Consider the following 27,968-nt stretch of genomic DNA (forward strand, 5'->3'; position numbering starts at 1 on the left):
TGTGTACTCATGTAACACTGGATTAGGTAATTTAAGAAATAAGGTATTTTATTTTCTTACCTGACAGTTGAAACATTCCTATAATAGAAGAGGGGAGGGGGAAGAGACAGATTGTAAGTCGGTAAACTTGTCCTGAGAAATATCTTGAGATGGTAGGTTTTTGACTTGTCAAACTTTATTACCAATCCAGCTGCAATGTTTGAACTAAAGAACTGCAATGTCTTCTGTCCACTTACGTCTTTTGCATCTGGCCAAATGCAAGTAGTATATTTTAAACAGTTGTCTCCCTACACTGGGAATGATCTGTGGGTATTCAAAGCTGCAGCACTTCCTAACTGCCTCCATGCCTGGGTTCTGGGACAATACAAGGCTGTGTAGACAGTCCATGGTTTACTGGGAGAACAAGTGCACAGTGTGCAGCTTTTAAGAGAAACAGTGCTGGCTTCTCTCCTGCTTCTTCCTCACCAGGTGTTTTTCTCCTTCTTTTGAGCCATATCTATATCTGTGTGGCCAAGGTGGTTTTTAGGGGGCAGCAGAAGCACAGCAGCCGGGAGATAGGAGACAGTGGTACTTGTGGCTGGCGATGATGGTTGGTGGGGACTTGGATTGCCTTGTTGATTTTGAAGACATACATTGACAGAAAGTCTTCTGCCCTGTGTTTAATCATGCTGAGGTGGCCTGACGTTTTTGCAACCAAGCTTGCTCTACAGTACTGGGTGTTGCTCAGAGTAATAAACCTTGCTGAGAGAAGATGCATCAACTCAAACAGAAATACTCCAGGCAGCATTAACACTGCTGTAGCATAGATAGGCTTTGGGATGCTTTTTGATTAGGAAATTATCATCAGCCAAAGAAACTGAGGGTCCTGTTCACTTGTGACTGCTTTAAGGAATAATGGGAACACAAAGGACAACCAAGCGCCTTAAAAAGGAGAAGTTTATGTAGCAGCTTTAGTTTCAGGAAGAGATAAAAATCTGTAAGCTGCCATAGTTACTTATTCCAGCACCAGCTTTTCAAGCACAAGGTTCTTGTACTACTTGGAGCAGCTGCTCAAGGTACTGGGCCTATTAATGCAAGTAGAGATAAGTGGTGTTTCAAAGGTAACTATCCCATAAATGCTTGATTTAAAGGGTGTTTTTTTTGTGTAAAACTACTGTTCCAGACTGAATTTTATCTAAGCCTGGAAACAAAAATGGCCTTATTGCCTCCAGTTTCTTATCAGTTAGACCACAGTAATATCAATTAGACACAGAAGTTTGATTTTAGAGAAAGATACAGAATCTTCCACATTAAAAAAAAAAAAGGAAAGCATTACCCTCATATTTTAACTGGGTTTGGATTTTAGAGATAGGATAGCAACTGGAAAACCTGTGGTGTCTGTAGGGAGAGAGAGCATATCTTTGATTTCAAGTTTCTTACTTGTCAATAGTTGCTTTCACTCTGATCTGGTAGTTCAGCTCTGGCAATTTAATCAGCAGCCTTCAAAACAGAAAATGTAAAAGTGAGTGTTAGCAGAGAAAATAACAGAAAACATTAGAGACCAGTAGCTCCATACTAAAATACCTGAAATGATTACAATCTGAAAATGGATTAGGCCTTGTTTAGGCTTATCAGGCATTATTTAGGGTTAATAGGCATTATTTAGGGGTACATCACAATTACATCATATTTACAGGGTTGTATACTCTGAAAGAGAAGCTGGAGTGTTCCAGTGGCAGATGTTCTGCTTTCCCTGTGAGTTAAGTGGAAAAGTTAGTATGTGTTTGAGAGAATGGCTAAAACGAGAACACAGAAGGAATAATTACAAGGTGGATTTGTACAGTCTGTGACTGCATGGCAAGTGTCTGTGTACTCCCTTCTGTACCCCCTTCACCCCTTCTGTTCCCCCAAACCCTCCACATGTTCTTTCTGCTGTGAGGTGGGAATGACTTGAGAGTTCCTCCCCAGTCTTGGCTCTTTTCATAAACTCAAGCAAGGAGCTAGTGAGAGAAAATTAACTTGTCAACAATTCACCAGAGCCCCCCAAGATGCAAAATCTTCTCTTTCCTTAGATGCAAAAGTGGCTCTGAGTATTCTGATGTTGGCTTGCATGATATGGATCATGTTTCACTCAGTTTGCAAAGTTATTGAAACAAGACTTCAGTACAGACAGAAGCCCGGAGATGCTGACAGTTGGCCACAATCTATCTTTCTTCCTCACCCTGATTTACTCTTTATTGCCAATTACTATGAGTGACAGATTCTGTGGCCTATATATTCCCATTCCACAAAAATCTCCCTGGACTCAAAAGGATGTCTAACACAAACTGGGCTGCTTTGGTCTCCAGATTCTCCCAGGAATGAGTTTAGAGCAGATCTTCTTTTCTTACCTTAATTTAACAGTGAACTGTATTAATGTTTTAAGAACCATTGGCCTCTGGGGATGTGTTGGCATGCAGGGCTGCCTTTCAACCACGAAAGAACTGTGTGAGAAGAAGGGAAACTGATGATTAGAAATATGCAGAAACAGCTGTACTGGGGGGAGGGGGAAGGAATTGTATCTGTACAGATGCTGAAGTGAGAGGTATGTTTTCTAACACTCAGTTCTGAGAATGTCTAGTCTAACTTAGAGTTGAACTATTCTTGTAAGAAGCAGATATTTGGAATATGTGAAAAATCAAACCAAATTCCATAGCCATACAGTATTGGGCTTGATAAAAGTCTGGAAGACAGAGACCTTTATCAGAACCATAAAACAGAGTATGAAACTACAACCAAGCCTGGCTCCAATGAAATTAAACAATCAATGATCGTGTTTTCAATAAAAGGCCAGCTGACCTTTCAGATAGTCACTTATGGTGTGATAGTGGCTGATGAGGACGAATTGAGAGAGCTGGGACTGTTCTCCCTGGAGAAAAAAGGCTCCAGAGAGACCTTATAACAGCCTCCCAGTACCTGAAAGGGGCTACAATAAAGCCGGAGAGGGAATTATTACAAGTGCATGGAGTGACATAACAAGGGGAATGGATTGACGCTTGAGGAAGGCAGATCTAGACTGGATATTAGGAAGAAAGTCTTTACAGTGAGGGTGGTGAGACACTGGAACAGGTTTCCAGGGAGCCATAGATGCCTCCACCCAGGAGGAGTTCAAGGCCAGACTGGATGAAGCCTTGAGCAACCTGCTGTAGTGGAAGGTGTCCCTGTCCATGGCAGGGAGGTTAGACATAAATGATCTTTAAGGTCCCTTCCAACCCAAACTATTCTGTGAATCTCTAGTACAAATGGCAGGAAGAATGATAACAGTGTTTTATCTTCTAATAGAGAGGTGAATTGGGAAGGCAATAAAGTCTTTGTGGGGAAGAGGAAAGGCAAGGAAGAAATGAACACCTGCTGCTTTAGTTAAAAAAATAACAAAGACACAACTTTCTCTGCAGTCTGTAGATAACTCCTGCTGAAAACTGTGGATTTGGTGAGTTCACTGTTGCCAGTTCAGGTAAAGTTATGGCCGTTGACAGCAGCTTACGCACTTCCGGAAAATATTGTAGAGCAGAAAGTTGACTTTTTCAGCAGCTGAGGTCTTTGCACTGGAATGGGATCCCCATCGTAGGTCAGTCTGGTCAAGAGCTCATCCAGTTTTTCTAGCTGCCTTCGAACTTGAAAGAGACTCTCTTGCCAACAGCGTAAAACTAAAGCAAGACAAAAGAAGCGTTTGCAACCCATTTCTTAGAACATCATGGCTACTGAAGTTCTTGCTTAGGGAAATCAGAATCAGGACCACTGATGCTTCCTAGCTCTGTCCAGAGTCATGCCTCATCTTTTCTATACAGTACTATAGAAACAGATCAGGCAAACATCTGTTTTATTTCTAATGGAACTATGATTCTATGATGTTCAGTGATCCTATTTATGCACTAGACTTTGTCAATAGCACAGCAACACTGTCTGTGATAATTTGGAAGAAATCTATATGTGGTCCTGACATTTCACATGCAGAGCACTCATAACAATCCTAATTATTTCCTGCAAGCTCAATACTTCTGCAAAATATCCTTTTTAAAAGGATAGTATTTATGTAAAATGAGCAAGTTACCAAGGCTGAAGAAGGATAACACCAATATGGCAAATCAAATCGAAACAGGCTTGCTAACAGTTTAACAGGCTATATGTGTACAAAAATCACATTTTAAAGCTATTTATAACTGGAAAAATAACCCCAACTTCAGTGGGAAGGAAAAAAAACCCAAACAAAAATGTCAAAAAGGCCAAAACCCCCTTTTTTAATTCAAACCTACAGTTTCTCTTAAAGAAAATGCTATTTCTTTTTATTTTCTTTTTACTTTTTACACTTGCCACCATGGAGACCACTGTCAATCAATTCCTGTGTAGTTTGAAGTCTGGGGGAGTGAGGTAGCTAGTGAGTCAAAGCATAAAGTGTGTACCCAGCTCCTGCCTAGACAGAACTCCCACAGTGACGAACTCAGTCAGAACAGTTCTTACTCAAGCAAAACTCCCGAGTGGGTATGTACCAAGTATCTGGAACAACTGTCAAATCAAAATATGAACCATTGCCATTGCTCAGGCTCAGCATTTCATTGTGATGTTCTTCATTCTGAACAGCAGGTGTTGTCCACCAAAAAAAACCCTGTATTTTTGGTTATTTACTTGCTTAGCTGCTAATGAATTTGCTGCTGCTGCAAGGCAAGCAGGGCAGCTGATCTAAAGGAACAACGGTTTCATGTGCAGCAGACTTCCTGTGGTTTTCAGTGGAAACACAAGCTGAAGACAAGTTTACCAGTTCTGGAGCTGATCTAGCCCACCGTGGAGAGGGCCCCCAATGCAGGCAATCTGCTGCCTTCTCTTCCAGTCCAGCAGCTCTTCGGTCAGCATGTTGCTCATAAGCATATCGATTTCATGAATCACACGCCCTATTTTACTGAGTACTTCCTGCAAAATAGGAAAGGTGTCACAATTAGACCACAAGGAGCAGCCACAAAATTCACCAACTCTCACAAAGAGCTGATTTCCTGTTTTCTTCTTCAATGATTTTGAAAGTAACTATCCCCACCATGTCAGGCTCTAACTTGAAGGTGACTGGTTTCAGCACCATTGTACTCTCTACAGACACTGAGTTGCTGGATTATGTTCAAGGAAGGACAACAAAGGGTCTAGAGCAAAAGTCGTATGTGGAGAGGCTGAGAAAACTGAGTCTGTTTAGCCTAGAGAAAAGGAGGCTCATAGGAGACCTTTTTTGCTCTCTACAACTACCTGAAAGGAGGTTTTAGTGAGGTGGAGATTAGCTTTTCTCCCTAGTAATGGCTGACAGGATGAGAGGAAACAGCCTCAAGTTGTGCCAGGGGAGATTTAAGTTGAAGATTAAGAAAGGTTTCTTTACTAAAAAAGTGGTTAAACCCTCAAACAGGATGCCCAGTACAGCAGTGGAGTCACCATCCCCTGGAGATGTTAAAAAAACAATGTAGATGTGTTGCTTAGGGGTAGGTTAACAGTTGGGCTCAATGATCTTGGAGGTCTTCAACCTTAACGGTTCTATGAAATGAATCCTGAATCTCTATGACTTCTTCCACAATGAAACTTCACTCCTTTTTTAGAGAGTGGGAGGGAGGTTTGTTGGATTCTTTATGGGCATAACACCTGCAAGAAACTGACCCTTGCAAGCACTGTCAAGTGTCAAAAAGTTCTCTTTTTGCTTTGCATCATATCCAGTGCACTGTGTGTTTGCTTAACTTCTTTTAACTGTAAGAAGTACATGGACTCAAACAAATTGCCTTAATGTGTTGCTTTCTGTGCCAGCTAAGAAGTGGCCAGGGGAGTATTTATCACATTTGCAAGTCTCAGTTGCTGAAGAGGGCAAGGTACTACAGATGGGTTGTTGAGTTTGTTTTACTTTCTTTGCAGTTACTACGTTAGGTTTAATTTTAGTATTTTTAATCTACTTTAAAAGCTACAAGTTGACAGCTGAGTCCTCCACTTAGCAAAGCACATAAGATGTTCAGTAAAGTGATGCCCTCACCTCACTTCTGACGTGTGCAAAATCATATCCATGATTAACTGAGCTGTTAATTGCCAGTTTCTCAGCTGTAGGTCAGCATTGGCCAGACTTTCTGTGGAATTTTACCTCCTATATTATTTCTCTGTTCTTCTGAGAGTAGAATTTTAAAAGATTGTGATCAGCAGGACAAGGGAGGTGATTCTGCCCCTCTGCTCTGCTCTTGTGAGACCCCATTTGCAGTACTGCATCCAGTTCTGGTGCCCCCAGCATAAGAGGGATATGGAACTGCTGGAACAGGTCCAGAGGAGGACACAAATATGATCAGAGGGCTGAAAAACCTCACCTATGGTGACAGGCTGAGAGAGTTGGGGCTGCTCACCCTGGAGAAAAGAAGGTCCTGGGGAGATCTCAGAGTGGCCTTCCAGCCTACAAGAAAGCTGGGAAGGGGCTTTTTACAAGAGCTTGTAATGATAGGACATAGGGAATGGATTGAAGCTTGAGGGCAGATTTAGACGTGAGATTAGGAAGAAATTCTTTTCGGTGAGAGTGATGAGACTCTGGAACACATTGCCAAAGGGATGTTGTGAATTCCCCCTCCCTGGAGGTCTTCAAGTCCAGGTTGGATGTGGCCTTGAGCAACCTGGTCTAGTGGAAGGTGTCCCTTCCATGACAAGGGGGTTGGAACTAGATGATCTTTAAGGTCTCTTCCTACCTAAACTATTATATGAATCTATTGGCATGGGAATAAGGGAAGAAAGCAAAGCCCAAAAGACAAAACATGTCACTAACCTTTCTCTTGTAGTCTAAAGTATTGAGCATTGCCTGCAATGCCAACATTTCCTGTTTAATGAGGATGCTGTTCTTCTCACTCTGCTCTGCAGGGGATGAAAAAAAATCAGTATATAATTGAGGGTGGTGGTGGTGGGACTTGGACATGTTTGTAAGGGGAGAAGGGGAAAAGCCACTACCAGACTGCAACATGCATCAGTGAAAAACCTGCAGGCGTCTGTAGCTGATGTACTACTGCAGATAATACGTAGACACCTATAAATTTCTTACTTGTGCACAGTGGTGTATTATGTACATCTGGCCTGGATCAGGATTGATCTATGTACTACTGAAACATGCTTGTGGTGTCAGCAGTTAGATGAAAGCTTTTTGGACTTGGTGTGAATGGACACATCTGGCTGAGGGCATGGAGGGGCATGGAATACTGATCACTGGGTAGTTCTGCCCTCTCTGGGTCAGGCTTTAGCTTCAAGCTGCCCCAAACTTGCCCCATGCTCTTTCATATGCAGTTCTTTGCATGCTCTCACATTCCCCACCTTTTGATGTCGCATTTTTCATGCTACCTTCAAAAAAGAAACTGGTGCCAACTGTGTCTCGGCTCAGCTCTAACTATTGCCATCTTCCCATTATGTTAGGGTAGAAGATTCAATGGAGGAAGAGGAGGATTGTTAGCTTGGACACAGAAACTACTACCAGGTGTTGTAAGGTGCTGCAAGCTGGCTCTGCTTCTGTATAGCGTTTGTTGACACAGTGACATTTTAAGCCCTGAAAGTCACTTTATTTTGCAAATGGGACATGCTTCAGTCATTGGTGTGGTCCATAATTCTGTTTGGCCTGGTGACCAGTAGCTCATTAAACCATGGCTGTTTGACTTATTCTGATTGCAGCTTTAAACACAGAGAACTCAAGAACTGAGACATTTCAAGCCCAGGATCTTTGCATGATCGGTGGAAGATAGTATGAAGATACCTGAGCAGACACCAGTGGACCTGTTTCTTTTCTGAAAGAGATCATGCAAGGGCTGTTGCCATGTGCTGATCTCAATCATTATAGGCTAGCCAGACATGCATTCAGAGAGCTTACCAGATGGTTATCACCACTGTGGTCAAACAAAAGAACAGAAAGCCAAGTTAGACGCTAAAAAAAACCCAGTTTAGCACAACTCTGCTCTGGGAAATATGAGGCTTTTAACCATTCTGGCCAGGAAAGTCTGTGTCAAAAGTGAGGAAATGGAAAAAAGAGGTTAAGTTATGAAAATTACTACTTATCATGCCATTATGCAGCTTATCTATAGAAAATAGAGGCACTGTTTTGGTGAGGCACCTGAACAGGCTGCTCAGAGAAGTTGTGGAGACTCCAGCTGTGGTAGTGTTGAAAACCAGGTCGGGTACAGCCTTGAGCAAACTGGTCTAGTAGGAGGTATCCCAGCCCATGGCAGGAGGACTGGAACTAGATCCTTTCCTACCCAAACCATTCTGTGAAAATAACTATCCTTTCTTGACAAGATCTTTTCCACCATCCTAACCCCAGAAGTCATTATATTCCAAGACTATGCTTTGATATAAACTAATCCCAAATATTATTTGGGTAACCCATAAAACCCCTTGGTACTGGGGTCTAGCTGTAGAATCAAACATTCCCTAGAGAATTTATAAAACCTCTTACCTAAATTTTGTATTGTCTTATACCTGAAGTCAAATTCCTCTTGCAGGTCTTCCAAGTATTTGACATCTTGGTCAGTCATCTTTCCCAGGGAAAAGAAAGTGAAATTATTGTGGTGTTCACAGTGGCATAAAAGCAGTGTGTTTTGTAACAGACAAATGCATAATGTAGCATTTTCGTTTCCTGCTGTCTGAAAATCCCTCAGCAGTTCTGGGGACTCCTTACTTGGTCAGAGAGCCAACTATCTGCCACAGCCAAACTGTAGTTGATGGACCTTAACCACTTCATATCTATTGTTAAGTGACACAGAGGCAAGTAGAAATGATGACATTTGGCCTAAGCTAAACTGAAATCATTTAGGGCAATCCTAAGTATAGGTCAGGACAATTCTGAATGTCAATACAGGCTAGGGGATGATGAGACAGAGAGCAGCCCTGCAGAAGTGGTACTGCCAGTCTGCTCACCTGGAGTACTGTGTCCAGCTCTAGAGCCTTCAACATAGGAAAGACAGAGTAGATCCAGAGGAGAGTCATTAAAAATGATCAGGGGGCTGGAGTACATCTCCTCCGAGGACAGGCTGAAGGAGCTGGGATTGTTCAGCGTGGAGAAGAGAAGGCTCTGGGGAGACCCAATAGCAGCCCTCTAGTACCTGAAGGGGGGCTGCAAAAAGGCTGCAGAGGGACTGTTTACAAAGGCCTGCAGTGATGAGGGCAATGGTTTGAAATTAGAGTAGATTTAGATTGGATGTTAGGAACAGGTTCTGCACCATGAGGGTGCTGGAACACAGAAATAGGATGTCCAGGGAGGTTGTTGAGGCTGCAATCCCTGGAAATATTCAAGGTGAGTCTTGACAAGACTCTGAGCAGCCTGATATAGTGGAGGATGTCCTTTCTGACTGCAGAAGAGGTTGGACTAGATGACCTTTGGTGGTCCCTTCCAACCCAAAGCATTCTATGGGTCTGTGATTCAAGTATTATGTACCTCTCTTCTTGGAACTTTAAAGTGTGGTAAAGAATTTTGCACTGACTTCAGTGGCAATCAGAATGGAGCATGCAAAGCCAAGAAAGGTGGAGACAGAGACAGGAGCAGAGCCCAGAGACTTTATTTAGAAAATTACTTGAGAATTTGGGTGAAGAAATTAAACACTTCTGCTGCTACAGCTTTTTGCAAGGGTTTAGTTTCTATATGTACTGCCTAAAGTTTCCAAGGTGTTTTCTAGTATCCAAGCAGTGATAATTCAAAAACTAAAATACATAAAAAGAAGGAAAATAAAGCTGTATGAAGTCTTTTACTTCAAAGGTCCATTTCTATGCTGTTCATAGGAAGCCTTGGCTCTGCCAACAACTCATAAACCATCTCTTTTAGCTCCCTCAGATGTTCTTGTTAAGTGTCTGTGCAAATATATAAAATTGTTTGCTAAGTCAGGATGCACAGGAGCACCCTTTTTTGTTTCCTCTTTAGTCTGGAGACTAAATGCTTAAATTATGTCAGCTATGAAATTACATACACAAGGAGACAGCCAATTTCTGTGTTCAGCTTAATTACCTGCTTAAAAAACCCTTCCATTCAGAGCTTGTCCTCAGTTTTCACTGGTCCTTCAGGGATGGCTGTGCTTCTCCACACAGGCAGAAAGCATGGCAGGCTGCTGGATTGCAGCTTTGTCTGCTTTTGCTCTGCAGCTCTTATCCGACAACTTTATACACAGATAGAGATCTGACACCACATTCTTCTAGCTTTATCCTTTTCAAGATTTCATCTCTCTAAGCCTTCTTCCCCACATAGGGAGATAATGGTAAAGAATGCCACTAGGACCTCTTTCCATCATACCTGCAGTATAGATATTGCTTGTGGACAGGTATTTCAAATATAATTTCTTCACTGAGACTGCTGCAAAGCTGAAAGTGGAGCTAGGATAGCAAAAAGGCTATATGTCATCTCCATCCTCATCCTGCCTTGAACTGATCAGGAAGGTGTTCTCTGACTGAGCTTTCAAGGGATCTATGGGACATAGGTACAGGTTGGGCTCAGCCCAGCTCTGCCCTGCAATGGTATGGGAAACTTGAGGAGAATTGTCACAATCAGATGCCAGACTTCTTCTCTCCTTCCATCTGCAGAACATGTAATTGTGTCACGTAGCTCCTCAGCTTTACAAAGATTTGCTATGTGACTCAGAGGTCATGAAGGCTAGATACTGCTTGAAAGAGTTCAGCAGAGAGCCACAAAGATGCTGAAGGCAGTGGAACATCACCATTGTGAGGAAAGGCTGAGGGAGCTGGGGCTCTTTAGTTTGGAGAGAAGCAGCCTGAGAGGTGACCTCATTCATGTTTATAAAGATGTGAAGGATGAGCATTGGGAAGATGGAGCCAGGCACTGCTCAGTGATGTCCAGTGACAGGACAAGGGTCAATGGCTGCAAGCTGGAGCAGAGGAGGTTCCACATGAACCTAAGGAAAAACTTTTTCACTGTGAGGGTGACAGAGCCCTGGAACAGGCTGGCCAGAAAGTCCCCTTCTGTGGAGATGTTCAAACCTGCCTGGATGCATTCCTGTGTGACCTACTCAAGGTGATTCTGCTCTGTCAGGCGCATTGAACTTGACAGTCTTTCAAAGTCCATTCCAACCCCTAACTTTCTGTGGTCCTGTGATAGAGCTGATCTAACTAAAAGAGGTGAAGTAGCAGAAATGTGTTTACTGAATGTTGCATCTTTCTAGAGACAGTAGGTATCTTCTTACTACTCTAAGCAGTCCTCCTGCAACTTGCATAGGATGGTGTGATAGCTTTAATATATGTAGTTCTCCCACTGAACCCAGACCAGCTGTAACAACCTGAGGACCCAGGTATGCCCTGATCTGCAGTCTGGGCTGAGGTCTTGTGCTAGTTTGAAGCAAGCTGGGATGTTTTGGTAAAAGAACTAGATAACGGGCAGTGAAATGAAAACAATTGATGTCAACTTCTCTCACAGTCTCGCTGAGAGCTCTGGGAAGAAGAAGTAAACTTTCTCCATTTTGTTTCTCACTCTTGCTTTTGTCTTAGACCGAGACACATCTCATTAACCTCTGCTCTTCTAACCCTGCTCCCTAACCTCTTGGCTGCACCTCTCTTCTTCCTGAGAACTGGGGTAAGGTTGAGAGGGGCCGGGGGAGGTGTTGGGGTGGTTTGAGAGCCCCTCCTGGGGACTCAGGTTTCTGGGAGGGGAGTTGTGCTTTTGTATTGTTTATCCTTTGTATATTTCTGTATATAATTGTATATAACTGTATATATTGTAAATAGCTGCTTGTAAATTCTGCTAGCTGTAAATAAATTGCTTCATCTATATTCCCAGGGTCCGTCTGAGTTAGCTGGGGCAAATTCAAAAGTGTGGGGGGGGGCGGGTAAGAGCCCAAACCATCACATTTTTTAATTGGCTTTCCCAACGTGGGGCTAGATATTTTTGAGTGATTGGAAATTAGCTCTGGGAATTAAGATGAAGCTAATCAAGCAGCTATTGTACTTGGTGGGGATTTTTGTGTGGCCTGTTTTCTGTTTTTTTGTGTACAACTGGATCAAAGATCAAATTGGTTATTTCTTGCTTCATGTAGTTTTTAAGAAGGCTAAAGTTAAGCTTTCAAACATGTTCTGGAGCTGGGGTGATTTTATTCTTGGTTATGCTGGTTTTAGTGTCACTGAGAATGTTACTAGTGATATTACAAGAGTTTTTGTCAATAATGTTACAATCAATCGAGAGTCTGCTTTATCTACTGCTCTCATGAGGGTCATCCAGCCCCAAACTGAAATACCAAATCCCTGCAAGGATTTCTACTCGAAACAGAGCATGGCAAGGTTGCTGGGCATTATACTGGCTCTTGTAGTTTTAAATTTCATATTAATTTTGGCATTATGTGTGAAAAAATTCAAAACCAGCTTCTGTAAGAACTAGGAAAAATTCTGTGTCTCAGAAGCAGGCTCTTTCACAGCAAAACAAGGGAACACAGTTATCGGCTTCCCCCTTGCCAGCCTCTGCCCCTCCTTCTCCAAGTGCTGGGAACACGGCCAATGTTCCCGCCACTAACATAAACAATGATAAGGATAACAAAAACAACAACAATCCACAGAGTTCGGCAGGAGCCCTAGGAGGACAGACAGGTACCCAAAATCAGAATGTTCCTAGCAACAATCAAAACACATCAGGGTTGGCAGGCATCCCAGGAGGACAGACAAATAATCCTACTAGTGCTGGTAATGCTAGCCCAGTCAGTCCAAATCCTAATGACACCAGCTCAGCCAATTCGAACCCCCAGCCAGCAAACCAGAACCAAAATCCTCCTGTTAAAAGCAAGGCAGATTTGAACTCACAAGCTCCAGGTCAGACCCCTAATGATCCAAATGCTCCAAGTCAGACTCTTAATGATTCAAACCCTCCAGCAGACACATCCAAGTCTGTTGCTGCTCAGGCCCTTCTGGCACCTGCTAAGGCAAAAGCTAAGACAAAGAGCGGTTCACAAGAGGATGTAAGAGAGGGGACCTCTGGTGATCAGCAGCAAGAGGAGGAGGAGGAGATAATTAGTCTGCGAGACCTTGTAGATGTGCTGAGACAACAATACTCAAGTGAGAGGAGCACTGTGAGGTTAGCTGCCAAGAGAGAGGATGGTTCCCATGAGTTTAGGAGTGCTATGAGGAAGGTTCTGTTAGGCCCAGTACCACCAGATCAACAACAGGAAGAGGAGGTGGAAGATGACATCCAGGGCTCCAAAGATCCACTCAGAGAGGTCAGGGAAGTTAGGAAGGAATACACAAGGGAATCAGGTGAGCCAATCTTAAGCTGGCTAGTGAGATGCCGTGGCATTGGTGCTAATGCCCTGCAGGTAGGAGACAAGTCTGCCAAGCAGCTGGGACCACTCACTAAGGAGAGTGGAGTGGACAAACACCTAGCAAGTCCTCTTGGTAGGGTTAGCTTGTGGACACGCCTTTTGTTGGCTGTGGCTATGAGATATCCTTCCCAAGATGATTTGCCATGGGCTGCCAAGAAGTGGAACACCATTGAGCAGGGAATTAAGCTTCTGAAGGAGTTTGCTGTGAAGGAAGTGCTTTATGGAGATCATGGCACTCATGAGCCTGACGATATTCCTTTGGGAACAGGTCTCATGAAGAAGCTGATTAAGCTTGCTCCTTCATCCTATGCTAACATCTTGGCCAGTAAATTCCTAGCAAGGAGTGATAATGGAAGGTCTTTCACTGTTGGTGAATCCACTGACCAGCTCAGGCAGATAGAGGACAGCTTGTCACATTCTGGTATAATCTGTGCCATAAAGACTATGACTACAGAGATGAAGGATAGCATTGAGAATGGCATTAGAAATGGCATGAAAGAACTGAAGGAGGATCTTACAACCTCAGTTTCCAATCTGGTAAAGGATACCATTCCTGCATCATCTGAATGGGTGCATGTTTCTGCCATCAGGAACAGACTCCCACCTCCTGCAAGGCAATTCCAGCCCAGGAGGAGACAAATTCCACCTAGACAGCAGCAATCACACGCGTCACTGTGGATACTTCTGCGTGACACATACGGGGAGAACATGAACAAATGGGATGGTAATCCTACTTCAGCTCTTTCAAAGAGAGTCAGGGATCTGCAGAGTGGCAGAAACAGAGGCAATAATGCCAGGAAAGTAGCTGTCACTTCTTCAGCTCCCGAGAGCAACTGCAATTGTTCCAACAGTTGCAGTTCCTCTCACAACAACACCAATCATTGTGTACACCCTACATGCCATGTTCAGCATTAGGGGTGCCCTGCCTCCAGCCAGGAGGAGGAAAGGGATAGTGGAGAGAACCGAATCTATTGGAATGTATTCATTAGGTGGCCTGGCAGTTCAAGAGTTCGGAAATACAGGGCTTTAGTTGACACAGGTGCTCAGTGTACTTTATTGCCATCTAATTGCAAAGGGACAGAGTCCATTTCTATTTTTGGAATCACTGGTGGATCTCAAGAGTTAACTAAGATACAGGCTGAGATCAGTTTAACTGGTAAAGAGTGGAAGACACATACTATTGTAACTGGTCCTGATGCGCCTTGCATTCTGGGAATTGACTTTTTGAGACAAGGTTGTTTCAAAGATCCTAAGGGTCACAAATGGGCTTTTGGAATAGCATCTGTAGAGATTGAGGATGATAAATTGAAATTGTCTATTAGACCTGAACTTTCTGATCAATCTGCAGTTGTGGGACATCATGACATAGAGGACCTGGAAGTGCCAATTGCAACTCAAACTGTTCATCATAGGCAGTACAGAACTAACCGTGACTCTTTGTTGCCCATTCATCAGCTGATTCGTCAATTGGAGAATCAGGCTGTCATCGAGAAAGCTCATTCACCTTTCAACAGTCCCATCTGGCCTGTGCGCAAACCTACGGGCGACTGGAGACTGACAGTTGACTTTCGTGCGCTCAATGAGGTGACGCCACCCATGAGTGCAGCTGTGCCGGACATGCTGGAACTCCAGTACGAGCTGGAATCGAAGGAGGCTAAATGGTATGCAACCATAGACATTGCTAATGCTTTCTTCTCTATTCCCATAGCAAAGGAGTGCAGGCCTCAGTTTGCATTCACCTGGAGAGGAATCCAGTACCAGTTCAACCATTTGCCTCAGGGGTGGAAACACAGCTCAACCATCTGTCACTCAGTCATCCACAATGCACTGGAGAAAGGTAAAGCTCCAGAGCACATCCAGTACATCGACGACATCATTGTGTGGGGCCAAACTGCTGAGGAAGTCTTCGAGAAAGGTAACAAAATCATCGACATTCTGTTGCAAGCAGGTTTTGCCATTAAGAGAGACAAGGTCAAAGGACCTGCCAAAGAAATTCAGTTTCTAGGAGTGCGGTGGCAGGATGGTCGCCGTTACATTCCTCAGGATGTGATTAACAAAGTCTCTACCATGGCAGTTCCCACCAGTAAGAAGGACACACTTTCTTTCCTTGGTGTGGTGGGATTTTGGAGACTACACATTCCTGGTTTCAGTCATATTGTCAAACCTCTGCATGATGTGACTTGAAAGAGAAACAATTTCGAGTGGGGACCTGAACAACAAGCAGCCTTTGATCAGATCAAGCGAGAAATAGTCCGTGCAGTGGGCTTGGGACCTGTGAGATCTGGTCCAGATATTAAGAACATTCTGTACACAGCTGCCAGTGACAATGGTCCAACTTGGAGTCTTTGGCAGAGAGCTCCAAATGAGACACGTGGTCATCCACTTGGTTTCTGGGGACGTTGCTACAGAGGTTCAGAGACAAATTACACTGCAACTGAGAAAGAGATACTAGCAGCCTATGAGGGAGTGAAAGCAGCTTCTGAAGTGATTGGAACTGAGTCACAATTGCTTTTAGCGCCTAGACTGCCAGTTCTTAACTGGATGTTCAAAGGCAAAGGTTCATCACCACATCATGCCACAGATGCAACCTGGTCTAAATGGATGGCTTTGATAACCCAACGAGCACGAATGGGTAATCTTGATCGACCTGGTCTGGTGGAGGTGATCACCAACTGGCCGGAAGGCACAGACTGTTCCAAACCTCCAGAGGAGAAAATAACTCGTGCTGAGGAAGCTCCTCCCTATGGTGATCTCTCTGATCAGGAAAAGAACTATGCTTTGTTCACAGATGGTTCCTGTCGTCTTGTTGGGAACAAGCGAATATGGAAGTCAGCAGTTTGGAGTCCAACCAGGAGAGTTACCGAAACGAAAGATGGGGAAGGAGAATCCAATCAGTTTGCTGAGGTAAAAGCTGTCCAACTTGCTCTTGATGTGGCTGAACATGAGAATTGGCCTATCCTTTACCTCTACACCGACTCGTGGATGGTAGCCAATGCTCTATGGGGTTGGCTGAAGGACTGGAAGAAGAATGGTTGGCAGAGGAAAGGAAAGCCTATTTGGTGTGCTGATCTATGGCAGGACATTGATGCACGGCTGGAGAAAATTCCAGTGAAGGTGCGGCACGTAGATGCACACATGCCTAAGAGCAGAGCCACTGAGGAACATCAACACAACCAGAAGGCAGACCAAGCTGCTAAGATTGCTCAAGCTGATACCAACTCTGAACTTGACATCGACCTTGATTGGAAACACCGAGGTGAGCTGTTCTTAGCTCGGTGGGCCCACGACTCATCTGGACATCAAGGCAGAGATGGAACATACCGATGGGCTCGCGATAGGTCAATTGACTTGTCCATGGACGCTATCACCCAAGTCATCTATGACTGTGACATTTGTGCTGCTATTAAGCAGGCTAAGCGAATCAAGCCCTTATGGTATGGTGAGAGATGGTCAAAGTACAAGTATGGTGAAGCCTGGCAGATTGACTACATAACTTTACCTCGATCACGTTCTGGCAAGCAGTATGTGCTAACGATGGTAGAAGCCAGCACTGGATGGTTGGAGACCTATCCAGTTCCACATGCTACTGCACGTAACACCATTGTTGGTTTGGAGAGACAAATCTTGTGGAGACATGGAACTCCAGAGAGAATCGAGTCAGACAATGGTACTCATTTCAAGAACAATCTTGTGAAAAACTGGGCCAAAGAGCATGGTATTGAATGGATCTATCACATACCCTACTATGCACCAGCTTCAGGGAAGATTGAGCGCTACAACGGTTTGCTGAAAACCACCCTAAAAGCCATGAGGGGTGGAACTCTGAAAAACTGGGACAAACATTTAGCAGAAGCTACCTGGTTGGTAAATAGTAGAGGTTCAGTAAACAGAGCAGGACCTGCACAATCAGATTTGGTCCAAACAGTAGACGGTGATAAAGTTCCTGTTGTACGTGAGAAGAATCTGTTAGGGAAAATTGTTTGGGTATTTTCTCCTTCGGGCGAAGGGAAACCTGTCCGAGGGGTGGTTTCTGCTGAAGGTCCTGGTCATACCTACTGGGTAATGCAGGAGAATGGTGAAATCCAGTGTATTCCACAGAGAAATTTAACCTTAGCTGAGAGAGTTTAAATTCAAGCTGTTAGGAGTTTTCTATTCTAGGTAACATCGGCGCCCAACACTGAGAGAGTCTACGATAGAATCTACAGTACGTGAGCACGAACCCAATATCACCTGAGAGTCCCTGTTCTGAGCTTTTGAATCACCTACATCTGATTGAAGTGTGAACTGAACTTGTATATATTGTTTTAGTGTAAATATTGGTTTAGATTAGATTGGATAATTCTCAGCGATACTCTGAGCGAAGTAGACAAGGGGTGGATTGTGCTAGTTTGAAGCAAGCTGGAATGTTTTGGTAAAAGAACTAGATAACGGGCAGTGAAATGAAAACAATTGATGTCAACTTCTCTCACAGTCTCACTGAGAGCTCTGGGAAGAAGAAGTAAACTTTGTCCATTTTGTTTCTCACTCTTGCTTTTGTCTTAGACTGAGACACATCTCATTAACCTTGCTCCTACTAACCTTGCTCCCTAACCTCTTGGCTGCACCTCTTTTCTTCCTGAGAACTGGGGTAAGGTTGAGAGAGGCCGGGGGAGGTGTTGGGGTGGTTTGAGAGCCCCTCCTGGGGACTCAGGTTTCTGGGAGGGGAGTTGTGCTTTTGTATTGTTTATCCTTTGTATATTTCTGTATATAATTGTATATAACTGTATATATTGTAAATAGCTGCTTGTAAATTCTGCTAGCTGTAAATAAATTGCTTCATCTATATTCCCAGGGTCCATCTGAGTTAGCTGGGTACCTACAAAGTGTGGGGGGGTGGGGTAACCCCCAAACCATCACAGGTCTTCAGGATAATGGAAAATGGTTGGTGCTGCTTGTTAGCAGAAGCATTTGTGCTAGTTCACAGAATCCCAGCATGGTGAGGGTTGCAAGGGACCTCTGGGAATCATCTACTCTACTCTCCCTGCTAAAGCAGGGGTTACCCAAAATGGCAATGTCCAGGCAGGTTTAGAATCACTCCAGAGAAAGAGACTTCACAACCTCTGTTGCAGCCTAGTCCAGCGCTTCCTCACAGGAAAGTTTTCCCTTGTATTTTGGCAGAAATTCCTGTGCTCCAGTTAGTGCTCAGTGCCCCTTGTCCTGTCACTGGGCACCACTGAAAAGAGCCCAACCACATCCTCTGCCCTTTAGATATTGATCAACATTGAGAAGATGCCTCTTAGTCTGCTCTACTATACAGCTCCACGCCTCTCAGCTTCTCATCACAGTAGATGTTCCAGTCCCCTTGGAATCTTTCAGGTGTGTCAGTATGAAAACCATGTCTGTGTAAACAGCCAACAGGACAAAAATGATACCTGAGCACTGTTCTTGATGGCTGACACCTTGTGTTCTACATTTCTTTGTCGTTCTGAAACCACAGAGTTCTGCAGAGATTTTTCCAGCGGCCCCTGGAAGGCATTGGTCAGATAATGGGTGGATGAGTAATAACAGTAAGCGATAGTAACTGCACTGCAAATTCTAGCAGAAGGAGGGAATTCTGAAGCTGGTCTTCATCCAGCTGTGGACTGGTGCAAACACACTAATCTGTTTGGTTCCACAGATATGTAAAACTTGCTGCTTGAACTGTCAAATGCAAAAGGTGGAAGGCTGTGGGTATACTGCAAGCACTTAACACCTCGTAAATTAAAGAAACTGAAACACAGATGAGTAGAGTTCTGAAGAAGATCCACAGTACCCCTCTAAGAACATGCATTCATCAGCAGGTGACTAAAATTCTATCTAGGCTTTAACCATGTAACAATTTCCCCCAAATAGTTTTTTTTAAATGTGTATTTCAGGTGTCTTTCTTCAAACTACACAAAACCTATCAATGCCTTTTCAGCCTATCAGATGAAATATCTTTAAATGATGCATTGCATAATCAAACCACACACATCTGGTTTGCAAAGAATAATCTCTTTAAAGCCTTTCCCACAGATTAAAATCTTTGAAGATTAGCTGTGACACAGATGTCATTTGGAGCAACGTTTGCAGCAGCAGATCCATTAATGAAGTACAAACATCAGCTTAAAGGGCACCGTTTGGCAACTCCTCCTGTACACTCTGGTGGAATGAGAGGGCAGAAATTGGCCCTAAGAGCACGAGAGCAGATGAATGAGATGTAATTCATTACCTGTACAGGCATGCTAGCTGCAGCCAGGATTCTTCTTTCTTCTCTCAAACAGTTTGAGATGATGACTGCTATGTGCATGGGATTCCCATGATATTTGCCCTGCAAGCAGAAATAAATGTCACTTGGAAGGATTCAGAAGTCAGAGTGTCCGTCTGGAAATCACAATATGTTCATGAGCTTGGTGTGAGTGGAAGATGACTCTACTGTTCTCAGCCTTTGTTAGTTGGGAGGATTGTTAAACAACAGACAGCTGAATGTAAGTCAGCATGTGCCCAGATGCCCAAGAAGGCCATCAGTATCCTGGCCTAGATCAGAAATAGTGCAAGAAGTTTCTCCTTCTGTTTAGGTGGTATTTGCAGTGTTCCAGTTTGTGCCTGTTGCCCCTTGTCCTGTCACTGGGCACCACTGAAAAGAGTCTGGACCCATCCTCTTGCCCTCCACCTTTAAGACATTGATAAGATCCCCTCTCAGTCTTCACTTTTGCAGATCTCTCAGTCTTTCCTCATCAGAGAGATGCTCCAGGCCATTCAGCATCTTTGTAGCCTTCGTTGTACACTCCCCAGTAGTTTTCTGTCTCTCTTGAACTGGGCACTCATTCCTCCAATGTGGCCTCATTAGGGCAAATTAGAGGGGGAGAAGAACCTCCCTTGACCTGCTGGCCACACTCTTCCAAATGCACTGCAGAAACCCATCGGCCTTCTTGGCCACAAGTGCACCCTGCTCTTGTACGTATTCAATAACTGATGTACAAAGTGTTCCCTTCTAGAGATGCTTTGACTGCTATGGTGTGGTCAACAAAGAAAAGAAACTTTCTAAGGTTTCTAGGGCTTCTGAAGTCTTCTCATGACAAATAAAGCACATGCCCTGTAGTATAACCAGTGCACACCTAAAGTGCCTCCTTTGATCTCATCAAAAGCAATCGGTGATTGGTGTTAAATCCACTGGTGTGCGTATTAATTCCTTAGTTAATGACTACTAATTTCTGCTTGCTGCTGTTATTTTTTTCTGGTAAAACAGGATCCCACCTTCCATGCAGATGGCTAGACAACTCCACACGTTGGTATCTGTGGGCATTTGAAACTATGAAGCTTGAGGAGGATATAGCAGTGGCTTACCACTGCTCAACAGAAGAATTTGAGCACTCTAAGGGTGGGTATTTGGATTTTGTCTTTGTCCTGTGATAAAAAGGAGTCAAAGAAAAGGTATTTAACAAATGGAGGGAGAAATAAAGCCCTTTCCTTGGAGCTGGAAAATGTATTTATGTAGAGAAAGCATTTGAAAAAAAAATCTTCTGATGGCAGGATGTTTTAAAATACCCCACAAAAAAATCCAGGTATTAGGGACTTTCCCAGCATTTCTAGATACTGTTCTTATGCAAAACTTTTTAAAACTCTTTCTCTTTTGTTTCATTAAGACAAAACCACCTGAATCAAGAAGTGGAAATTTACTCTTTTTCCCTTCTCCAGCTCTTAAAGCTGTAGTAATAAGTAAGCTGCACCTATTTTGATCCTGGTACTTGCAAATGTTCAGCTTGATTCTGTTTGAGCAAACACTGAGCAGGTCAACAGAGAAGTGCCACTTGCCCTCCTGCAGGCAAAAAATGTGGAACCATAGAATCATAGAATCAACCAGGTTGGAAGAGAGCTCCAGGATCATCTTGGAACTCTCTTCTTCAGCATTCTAATCCTGAAAAAAACACTTCCCAATTTGGGGGTTTTCCTTGCTTTCCTGTTTTTTTCTTTCTTTCTTTTTCTTTCTTTTTTTAAACTATCAAAACCATCAGCTGTGGGTTTTTTTTTTTTTTTTTCTGCTAGAAAAAACCTGCTTGAGCCTTTTAACTGTATACAGTAAGAGTTTTACTTAGAATCATAGAGTCAACCAGGTTGGAAGAGAACTCCAAGATCATCCAGTCCAACCTATCACCCAGTCCTATCCAATCAACTAGACCATGGCATTAAGTGCCTCATCCAGGCTTTTCTTGAACACCTCCAGGGATGGTGACTCCACCACCTCCCTGGGCAGCCCACTCAATGCCAATCACTCTCTCTGTGAAGAACTTCCTCCTAACATCCAGCCTATACTTCCCCCGGCACAACTTGAGTCCCCTTGTTCTGTTACTGGTTGTCTAGGAGAAGAGACCAACCCCCACCTGGCTACAGCCTCCCTTCAGGTAGTTGTAGACAGCAATGAGGTCACCCCTGAGCCTCCTCTTCTCCAGGCTACACAACCCCAGCTCCCTCAGCCTCTCCTCATAGGGTTTGTGTTCCAGGCCCTTCACCAGCTTTGTTGCCCTTCTCTGGACATGCTCCAGCACCTCAACATCTTTCTTGAATTGAGGGGCCCAAAACTGGACACAGTACTCAAGGTGTGGCCTGACCAGTGCTGAGTACAGGGGAAGAATAACCTCCCTTGTCCTACTGGCCACACTGTTCCTGATGCAGGCCAGGATGCCATTGACTCTCCTGGCCACCTGGGCACACTGCTGGCTCATCTTCAGCCTACTATCTACCAGTACCCCCAGGTCCCTTTCCTCCTGGCTGCTCTCCAGCCACTCAGTCCCCAGCCTATAGCGCTGCTTGGGGTTGTTGTGGCCAAAGTGCAGAATCCTGCACTTGGCCTTGTTAAATCTCATCCCATTGGCCTCTGCCCACCCATCCAGCCTGTCCAGGTCTCTCTGCAGGGCTCTCCTACCTTCCAACAGATCAACACCTGCTCCCAGCTTGGTGTCATCTGCAAACTTACTGATGCTGGACTCAATCCCCTCATCCAAGTCATCAATAAAGATATTGAACAGGACTGGGCCCAGCACTGATCCCTGGGAAACACCACTAGTGACTGGCTGCCAACTGGATGTGGCACCATTCACCACCACTCTCTGGGCTCTGCCATCCAGCCAGTTCCTAACCCAGCACAGATCCAAACCATGAGCTGCCAGCTTGGCTAGGAGCTTCTTGTGGCAGAAGGCATGGAACCCTTAACTGGTATGACTGGTGATATATTTGTTGGAGCCAAATGAGTATGTAAAGAAGCTGATGGAAGGGAGTTGAGACAGCAAGAGATAGGAAACAGGAGTACAAAGTCAAGCAAAAAACCCCATTTCCTTCCCTGTTGCTCATTTGCGATACACTTATTTTACTAAGTCTGCTACTCAGCATCTCTCTGGAGAAGCAGATATCTCATCTTTCATCTAATTAAAAAGGAGAAAAAAAAGACAAACCACCTTTTGTCTAGCATTTTATAAAAAAAAAAAAAAACAAACCCACAGACTTTGGTATAGTTGTGTGCCTCAAAGAAATGTGTGGGTGGAAAAAACCCATGCACATTCACTGCCTATTTTCACCTTCAAGTATGATAAACAACATTTTGCCTTGGTTTGTTTTCTACCTTTGTTGATACATCCAGGTTCAAAGTCTAACAAAGAAGGTGTCAGAACACAAATACAGAATCATAGATCATAGACTCACTTGGGTTGGAAGGGATCCTGCAGTAAGCACGGACATCCTCAACTAGATCAGTTCACCCAGAGCCCCATCAAGCCTGACCTTGAACATCTCCAAGGATGAGGCCTCAGCTACCTCTCTGGGCAACATGTTCCAGTGCTGAACCACTCTCATTGTAAAGAACTTTCTCCTAACATCCCATCTAAACCAGCTCTTCTCTAATTCCAAACCATTGCCCCTGAGATAGGTGAAGTGCTTGGGAAGCTTTTAGACAGCTGTGCTTAACTGATACTTTCCTTAAAACCCCTTTTTCTACTAGAAAGATGGCTCTGCTGTATCTAGGTCCTTAAGAGGAAGTACCTGTGACACTATTTAGACTGCTCTCATTAAGACGTTTATTTTTAGATTTCCTTTTCTCCCTCTCAAAATACATGAGAAAACTTAAAGGTAACCTCATTGTTTCAGGTAACTGATGTGTGGGGAGTCTTTCTCTTAGTCTCTGCTGTGTTGTTTTGCTTTTCTTGTATCTTGTAACGCAAAACTTCCAAAAGATTGGACACTTTTTAGGGCATGTGCAAACATATTGCAACAGGCAATGCTCTAAAAGAACAATGAGTGGGCTGTGAAGACATATATTTTTCTGTCCCTCAGTTTGTCCCAAAGCTCCACTGCTGAGTGTCTCCCAGCAGACAGTAACATCAATCAAGGAACAGTCTGTAGGGACAGCAGATTTCTAAGCAGATAGGGTGAGATATAGTTACAAAATATACATCCTATGTCTGTACATCTCGTCAGAGAATCATAGAATGGGTTGGGTTGGAAGTGATCTCAGAGATCATCTCCTCCAGCCTCCCTGCCATGGGCAGGGATGCATCTCAGCTAGAATTGGTTGCCTAAGGCCTCATCCAATCTGGCCTTAAACAACACCAAAGAGAGGGCATCCACAGCCACTCTAAGCAACCTATTATTCCAAAATCTCACCATCCTCATACCAAAGAATTTCTTCCTAAGATCCAGTCTAAACCTACTCTCCCTCAGCTTAAAACCATTTCCCCTTGACCTGTCACTAGACACCCCTATGCAAAGTCCCTCTCCAGCTTTCCTGTAGGCCTCCCTCAGGTATTGGAAGGCAGTTCTAAGGTCCCACTCCAGGCTGAACAACTCCAGCTCCCTCAAACTGTCCTCATAGCAGAGGTGCTCTAGCCCTTTGATCACCTTTGTGGCCTTCTTTTGTCTCAGGATAACAGTTCTGTGTCCTTATGATGATGGAGACACCAGATCTAGATGCAGCATTTGAGGTGGGGTGGGTCTCACAATAGTAAAGGAGCAGAATCTTCTCTCTTGCTCTGTTGGCCACATTCCTCTTGATGCAGCACAGGATCTGATTTGCCTGCTGGGCTGCATGAGCTCTTGGTGTGCTTCTCATCAATCAACATCCACAGGTCTCTTTCTTCATGTCTAATCTCAACTCAACCTGCACCTAGCCTGTATTGGTGCCTGAGGTTGGCCGACCTAGATGCAGGATCTTGCACTTTGGCTTGCTGAACATCATGCAGGTGCCACTGGGCCACTGGCCTACTTCTCAAGCCTGCTGTGATCCTTCTGGATGGCATCCCATGACTCAGACAGCTGAGCTGTGCTGCTGGCAAGGTAGACAATTTAGTTATGCTTTTTATTTAAATTACATTTATTTCAGAATAAGTAAAACGTTCCTTATTCAAAATGAGTGAAATAGCAGAGGAGAGCATTGATTTTTTTTTAATCCTCCTCTCTCTTCTGGATGCAAAGACCTGGGTATTATTAAGTAATCTCTCAGGCAGACGTTTGACTGCAACTGGGCCCTTAATACTCCAGAATGAACAGAACCCAGAAGAGGCGCTTTAGTTTGTTTGCTTGTATTTTTACATCTGCTTCCAAGTTAACTCTTATCAATTCATAGATTCATAGAAATGCTTTGGTTTGGAAGGAACCTTACAGATCACCTAGTTTCAAACCCCTACCATGGTGTCCCTACACCTTCCACTAGCCCAGGTTGCTCAAGATCCTGTCCAGCGTGGCCTTGAACACTTCCAGGGAGGGGGCATCCATAACCTCCCTGGGCAACCTGTTCCAGTGTCTCACCACCCTCACTGGAAAGAATTTCTTCCTAATCTCCAGTCTAAATCTGCCCTCCTCAAGTTCAATCCATTCCCTCTCATCCTATCACTATAAGCTCTTTTAAAAAAAGTCCCTTCCTGGCTTTCTTGTAGGCCCCTTTCAAGTACTGGAAGGAAACTCGAAGGTCTCCCTGGAGCCTTCTTTCTCTAGGCTGAGAAAAAAACTGTTACAGTTGTGTTATTTAGACAATAACTAGGAAATCAAAATATTTTACTTGTGATAAATAAGCATCTATCAGCCTTGTAGCAATCATTTTATTAGCAGTCACCAGCCTGCAATCACTCACAGCAGACCATCAACTGCATTAGCATGCAGACTTCTGTGAGGAGTTTCCAATTTGTACAGTAACACTCTTTGTAAATAGCTTTAAAGGTTGAACTGTAGAACTCATTTGGGACAAGATGTTCAAGAAAAATCAATCTGAATTGATTTATATAGAACACGCTAGTTACAAACCTATTTCCTGCTGTAATTTGCTGTCCTGTTGAACTCTAAATGGATGAGCTCTAAATGCACGTAAATAACGCATTGAAATGGATCTTCTGTGGTGGACTAGAAACTTTCTTTTGTTCCTTTCTTACCCTGTTGCATGCTGAACAGGAAACTGCAACTCAAACATCGATGTGTCTGTTTCCATTCTTTGAACTGATTCTCAGCACAGTGCTTGTTAGGAGTTGCTTCTTGAGTACCAGCTGGAATGTTGTATTTCAGATCTAATGCTATTTGCTCCATTTTCCTTAATGTCCTGAAACAAATAATCTCAGGGTCCCTCACACAGGTACTTTTCTGGTACTTGCATGAGGTGTAAGTGACTTATGTGAACAATTATCTGAAAAAACACCAACCCTTTATATCATAGAATCATTAAGGTTGGAAAGGACCTCCAAGATTATGGAGTCCAGCTGTTACCCAACACCACAAAACTAGGTCCCTAAGTGCTACATCTACACATTTGTTGAACACTTCCAGGGATGATGACTCCACTAATTCCCCAGCAGCCTGTTCCAATGCTGTCGGTGAAGATTTTTTTCCTAATGTCATACTTAAACCTCCCCTGGCACAACTTGAGGCTGTTTCTTCTCATTCTGTTGCTTATTATCTGGGAGAAGAAACTGGCCCTAACCTTGATACAACCTCCCATCAGGTAGCTGTAAAGCACCCTCCTTTTCTCCAGGCTAAACACCCCCGATTCTCTCAGCTGCTCCTCACCAGACCTGTCCTCCAGACCCTTCACCAGTTTTGTTGCCCTCCTCCGGACACACTCCAGCACTTCAATGTCAGTCTTACAGTGAGGGGCCCTGAACTGAACCCAGTACTTAGGGTGTGGCCTCACCAATGCCCAGTGCAGGGGGATGATCCATGCCTTAATCTTGATGGTCATACTATTGCAGATCCAGGCCAGCTGGTGGCCTTCTTGTCCACCTGAGTACCCATTGGCTCATGCTCAGCCAGCTGTCAACTGGCACCCCCAGGTCCTTTTCTACCAGGCAGCTTTTCAACCACACTGCCTCGAGCCTGTAAGCTTTCACAGGGTTGTTGTGCCCCAAATGTGATTGAGGACTTGGACTTGTTGGACCTTATATGATTGACCTCAGCTCATTGATGCAGCCTGTCTTAGATCGTTCTGTATGTTCATTTTACTTCTATCTGGAGAATCACAAAAATGGCTTAGTTCTCATTACAGATGGAAACACACTGGCCACTATAACCAGGAACCTTGCTGAGGACCTGAAGCACAATCCAGGAAGGCACCACAGGCTGACTCTCCTAAGGAGCATGGTGTTACATAGGATGCTATTTGTTTGTACTGCTTAGAAAGAGGGTGAAGTTCATATGAAAAGAAATGACATGATGAAGTATATGTTGATTAAGATGCCAGAAGACACTTTCAGATGCTATTCCATTTTTTTTCAGAGAAAGTTCCAGGGAGACCTTATAGCTACATTTCAGCATCTGAAGGGGACCTACAGGGAGGCTGGGGAGGGGCTGTTTAGAAGGGCTGTTAGTGATAGGATGAGGGGCAACTGTTTGAAAATGGAGCAGGGCAGATTTAGGTTGGACATCAGGAGGAAGTTCTTTACAATGAGAATGTCGAAATACTGGAACAGGTTGCCCAGGGATGTGCCCCATCCCTGGAGACATTCAACATCAGACTTGATATGGCCCTAGGTAGCCTGCTCTAGTTGGAGGTGTCCCTGCTGACTGCAGAGGCGGTGGATAAGATGGCCTTTGAGGGTCCCTACCAACCCAATGCAGTCTGTGAATCACCCCATCAAAATGTAGGGATGTGTAGGAGAAAGAAACAAAACTAAACTATTATTTCCCAACTCGACAGTGTAACTACAGTGCTTCTAAAATCTTGTCTCGATGTAACTGGTTGGTGGGACCCAGCAGATCAGGTGATTCTGCCTGACCTCTCCCTTTGTAAGCACACCTCAAGGTATTAACATGTGTACACAAAACCCCCCATTGCCCTCTTTCACTTCATCTTAAGCTCCAGCAGGGCTGGTGAATGGGTAAAGTTCACCTGCTGTGAGTATCAAACAGGTATCATAAATACACATCACTCACAGCAAATTGTTCCCCAGAGCACACACTATGCTCATTCACTCAGGCTTCAGTGGTAAATGAGCAGAGCAGCCCTTCTGATTCCTCATGTCTGTTAATTTGTTTTTATAAAGGAAGATTGATGTAATCAGATTTTCCTCTGAATCCTATGAACAGGGATGTGACACAGATGCAAGCTGCCGTTAATCACAAGGGATTGCTTTCAGAAGTCATCCTAAGAATACAGCAGAAAGGAGAGCTTCAAAGATCTGAGAGTAGGACAATTCTGGGAATTTCTGTGTTTTCCCTGAC

At 44.0% G+C, this 27,968-nt stretch overlaps 1 protein-coding gene across 1 annotated transcript in view; it reads right to left on the minus strand.

Moving 5' to 3' along the window:
* LOC135187771 (signal transducer and activator of transcription 4-like) overlaps positions 1–27,968 on the minus strand; it is a 61,516-nt gene that overhangs the window by 18,588 nt on the left and 14,960 nt on the right. Inside the window, 11 exon segments of the mRNA XM_064166788.1 lie at positions 61–78; positions 1,420–1,479; positions 2,370–2,462; positions 3,507–3,546; positions 3,549–3,648; positions 3,650–3,665; positions 4,772–4,923; positions 6,776–6,861; positions 8,441–8,519; positions 18,695–18,787; positions 19,513–19,611. Coding sequence (XP_064022858.1) covers positions 61–78; positions 1,420–1,479; positions 2,370–2,462; positions 3,507–3,546; positions 3,549–3,648; positions 3,650–3,665; positions 4,772–4,923; positions 6,776–6,861; positions 8,441–8,519; positions 18,695–18,787; positions 19,513–19,611 — 836 coding nt within the window.

Source organism: Pogoniulus pusillus, chromosome 2 (assembly GCF_015220805.1).
Source record: "Pogoniulus pusillus isolate bPogPus1 chromosome 2, bPogPus1.pri, whole genome shotgun sequence".
In the NCBI taxonomy this organism is placed as follows: Eukaryota; Metazoa; Chordata; class Aves; order Piciformes; family Lybiidae; genus Pogoniulus; species Pogoniulus pusillus.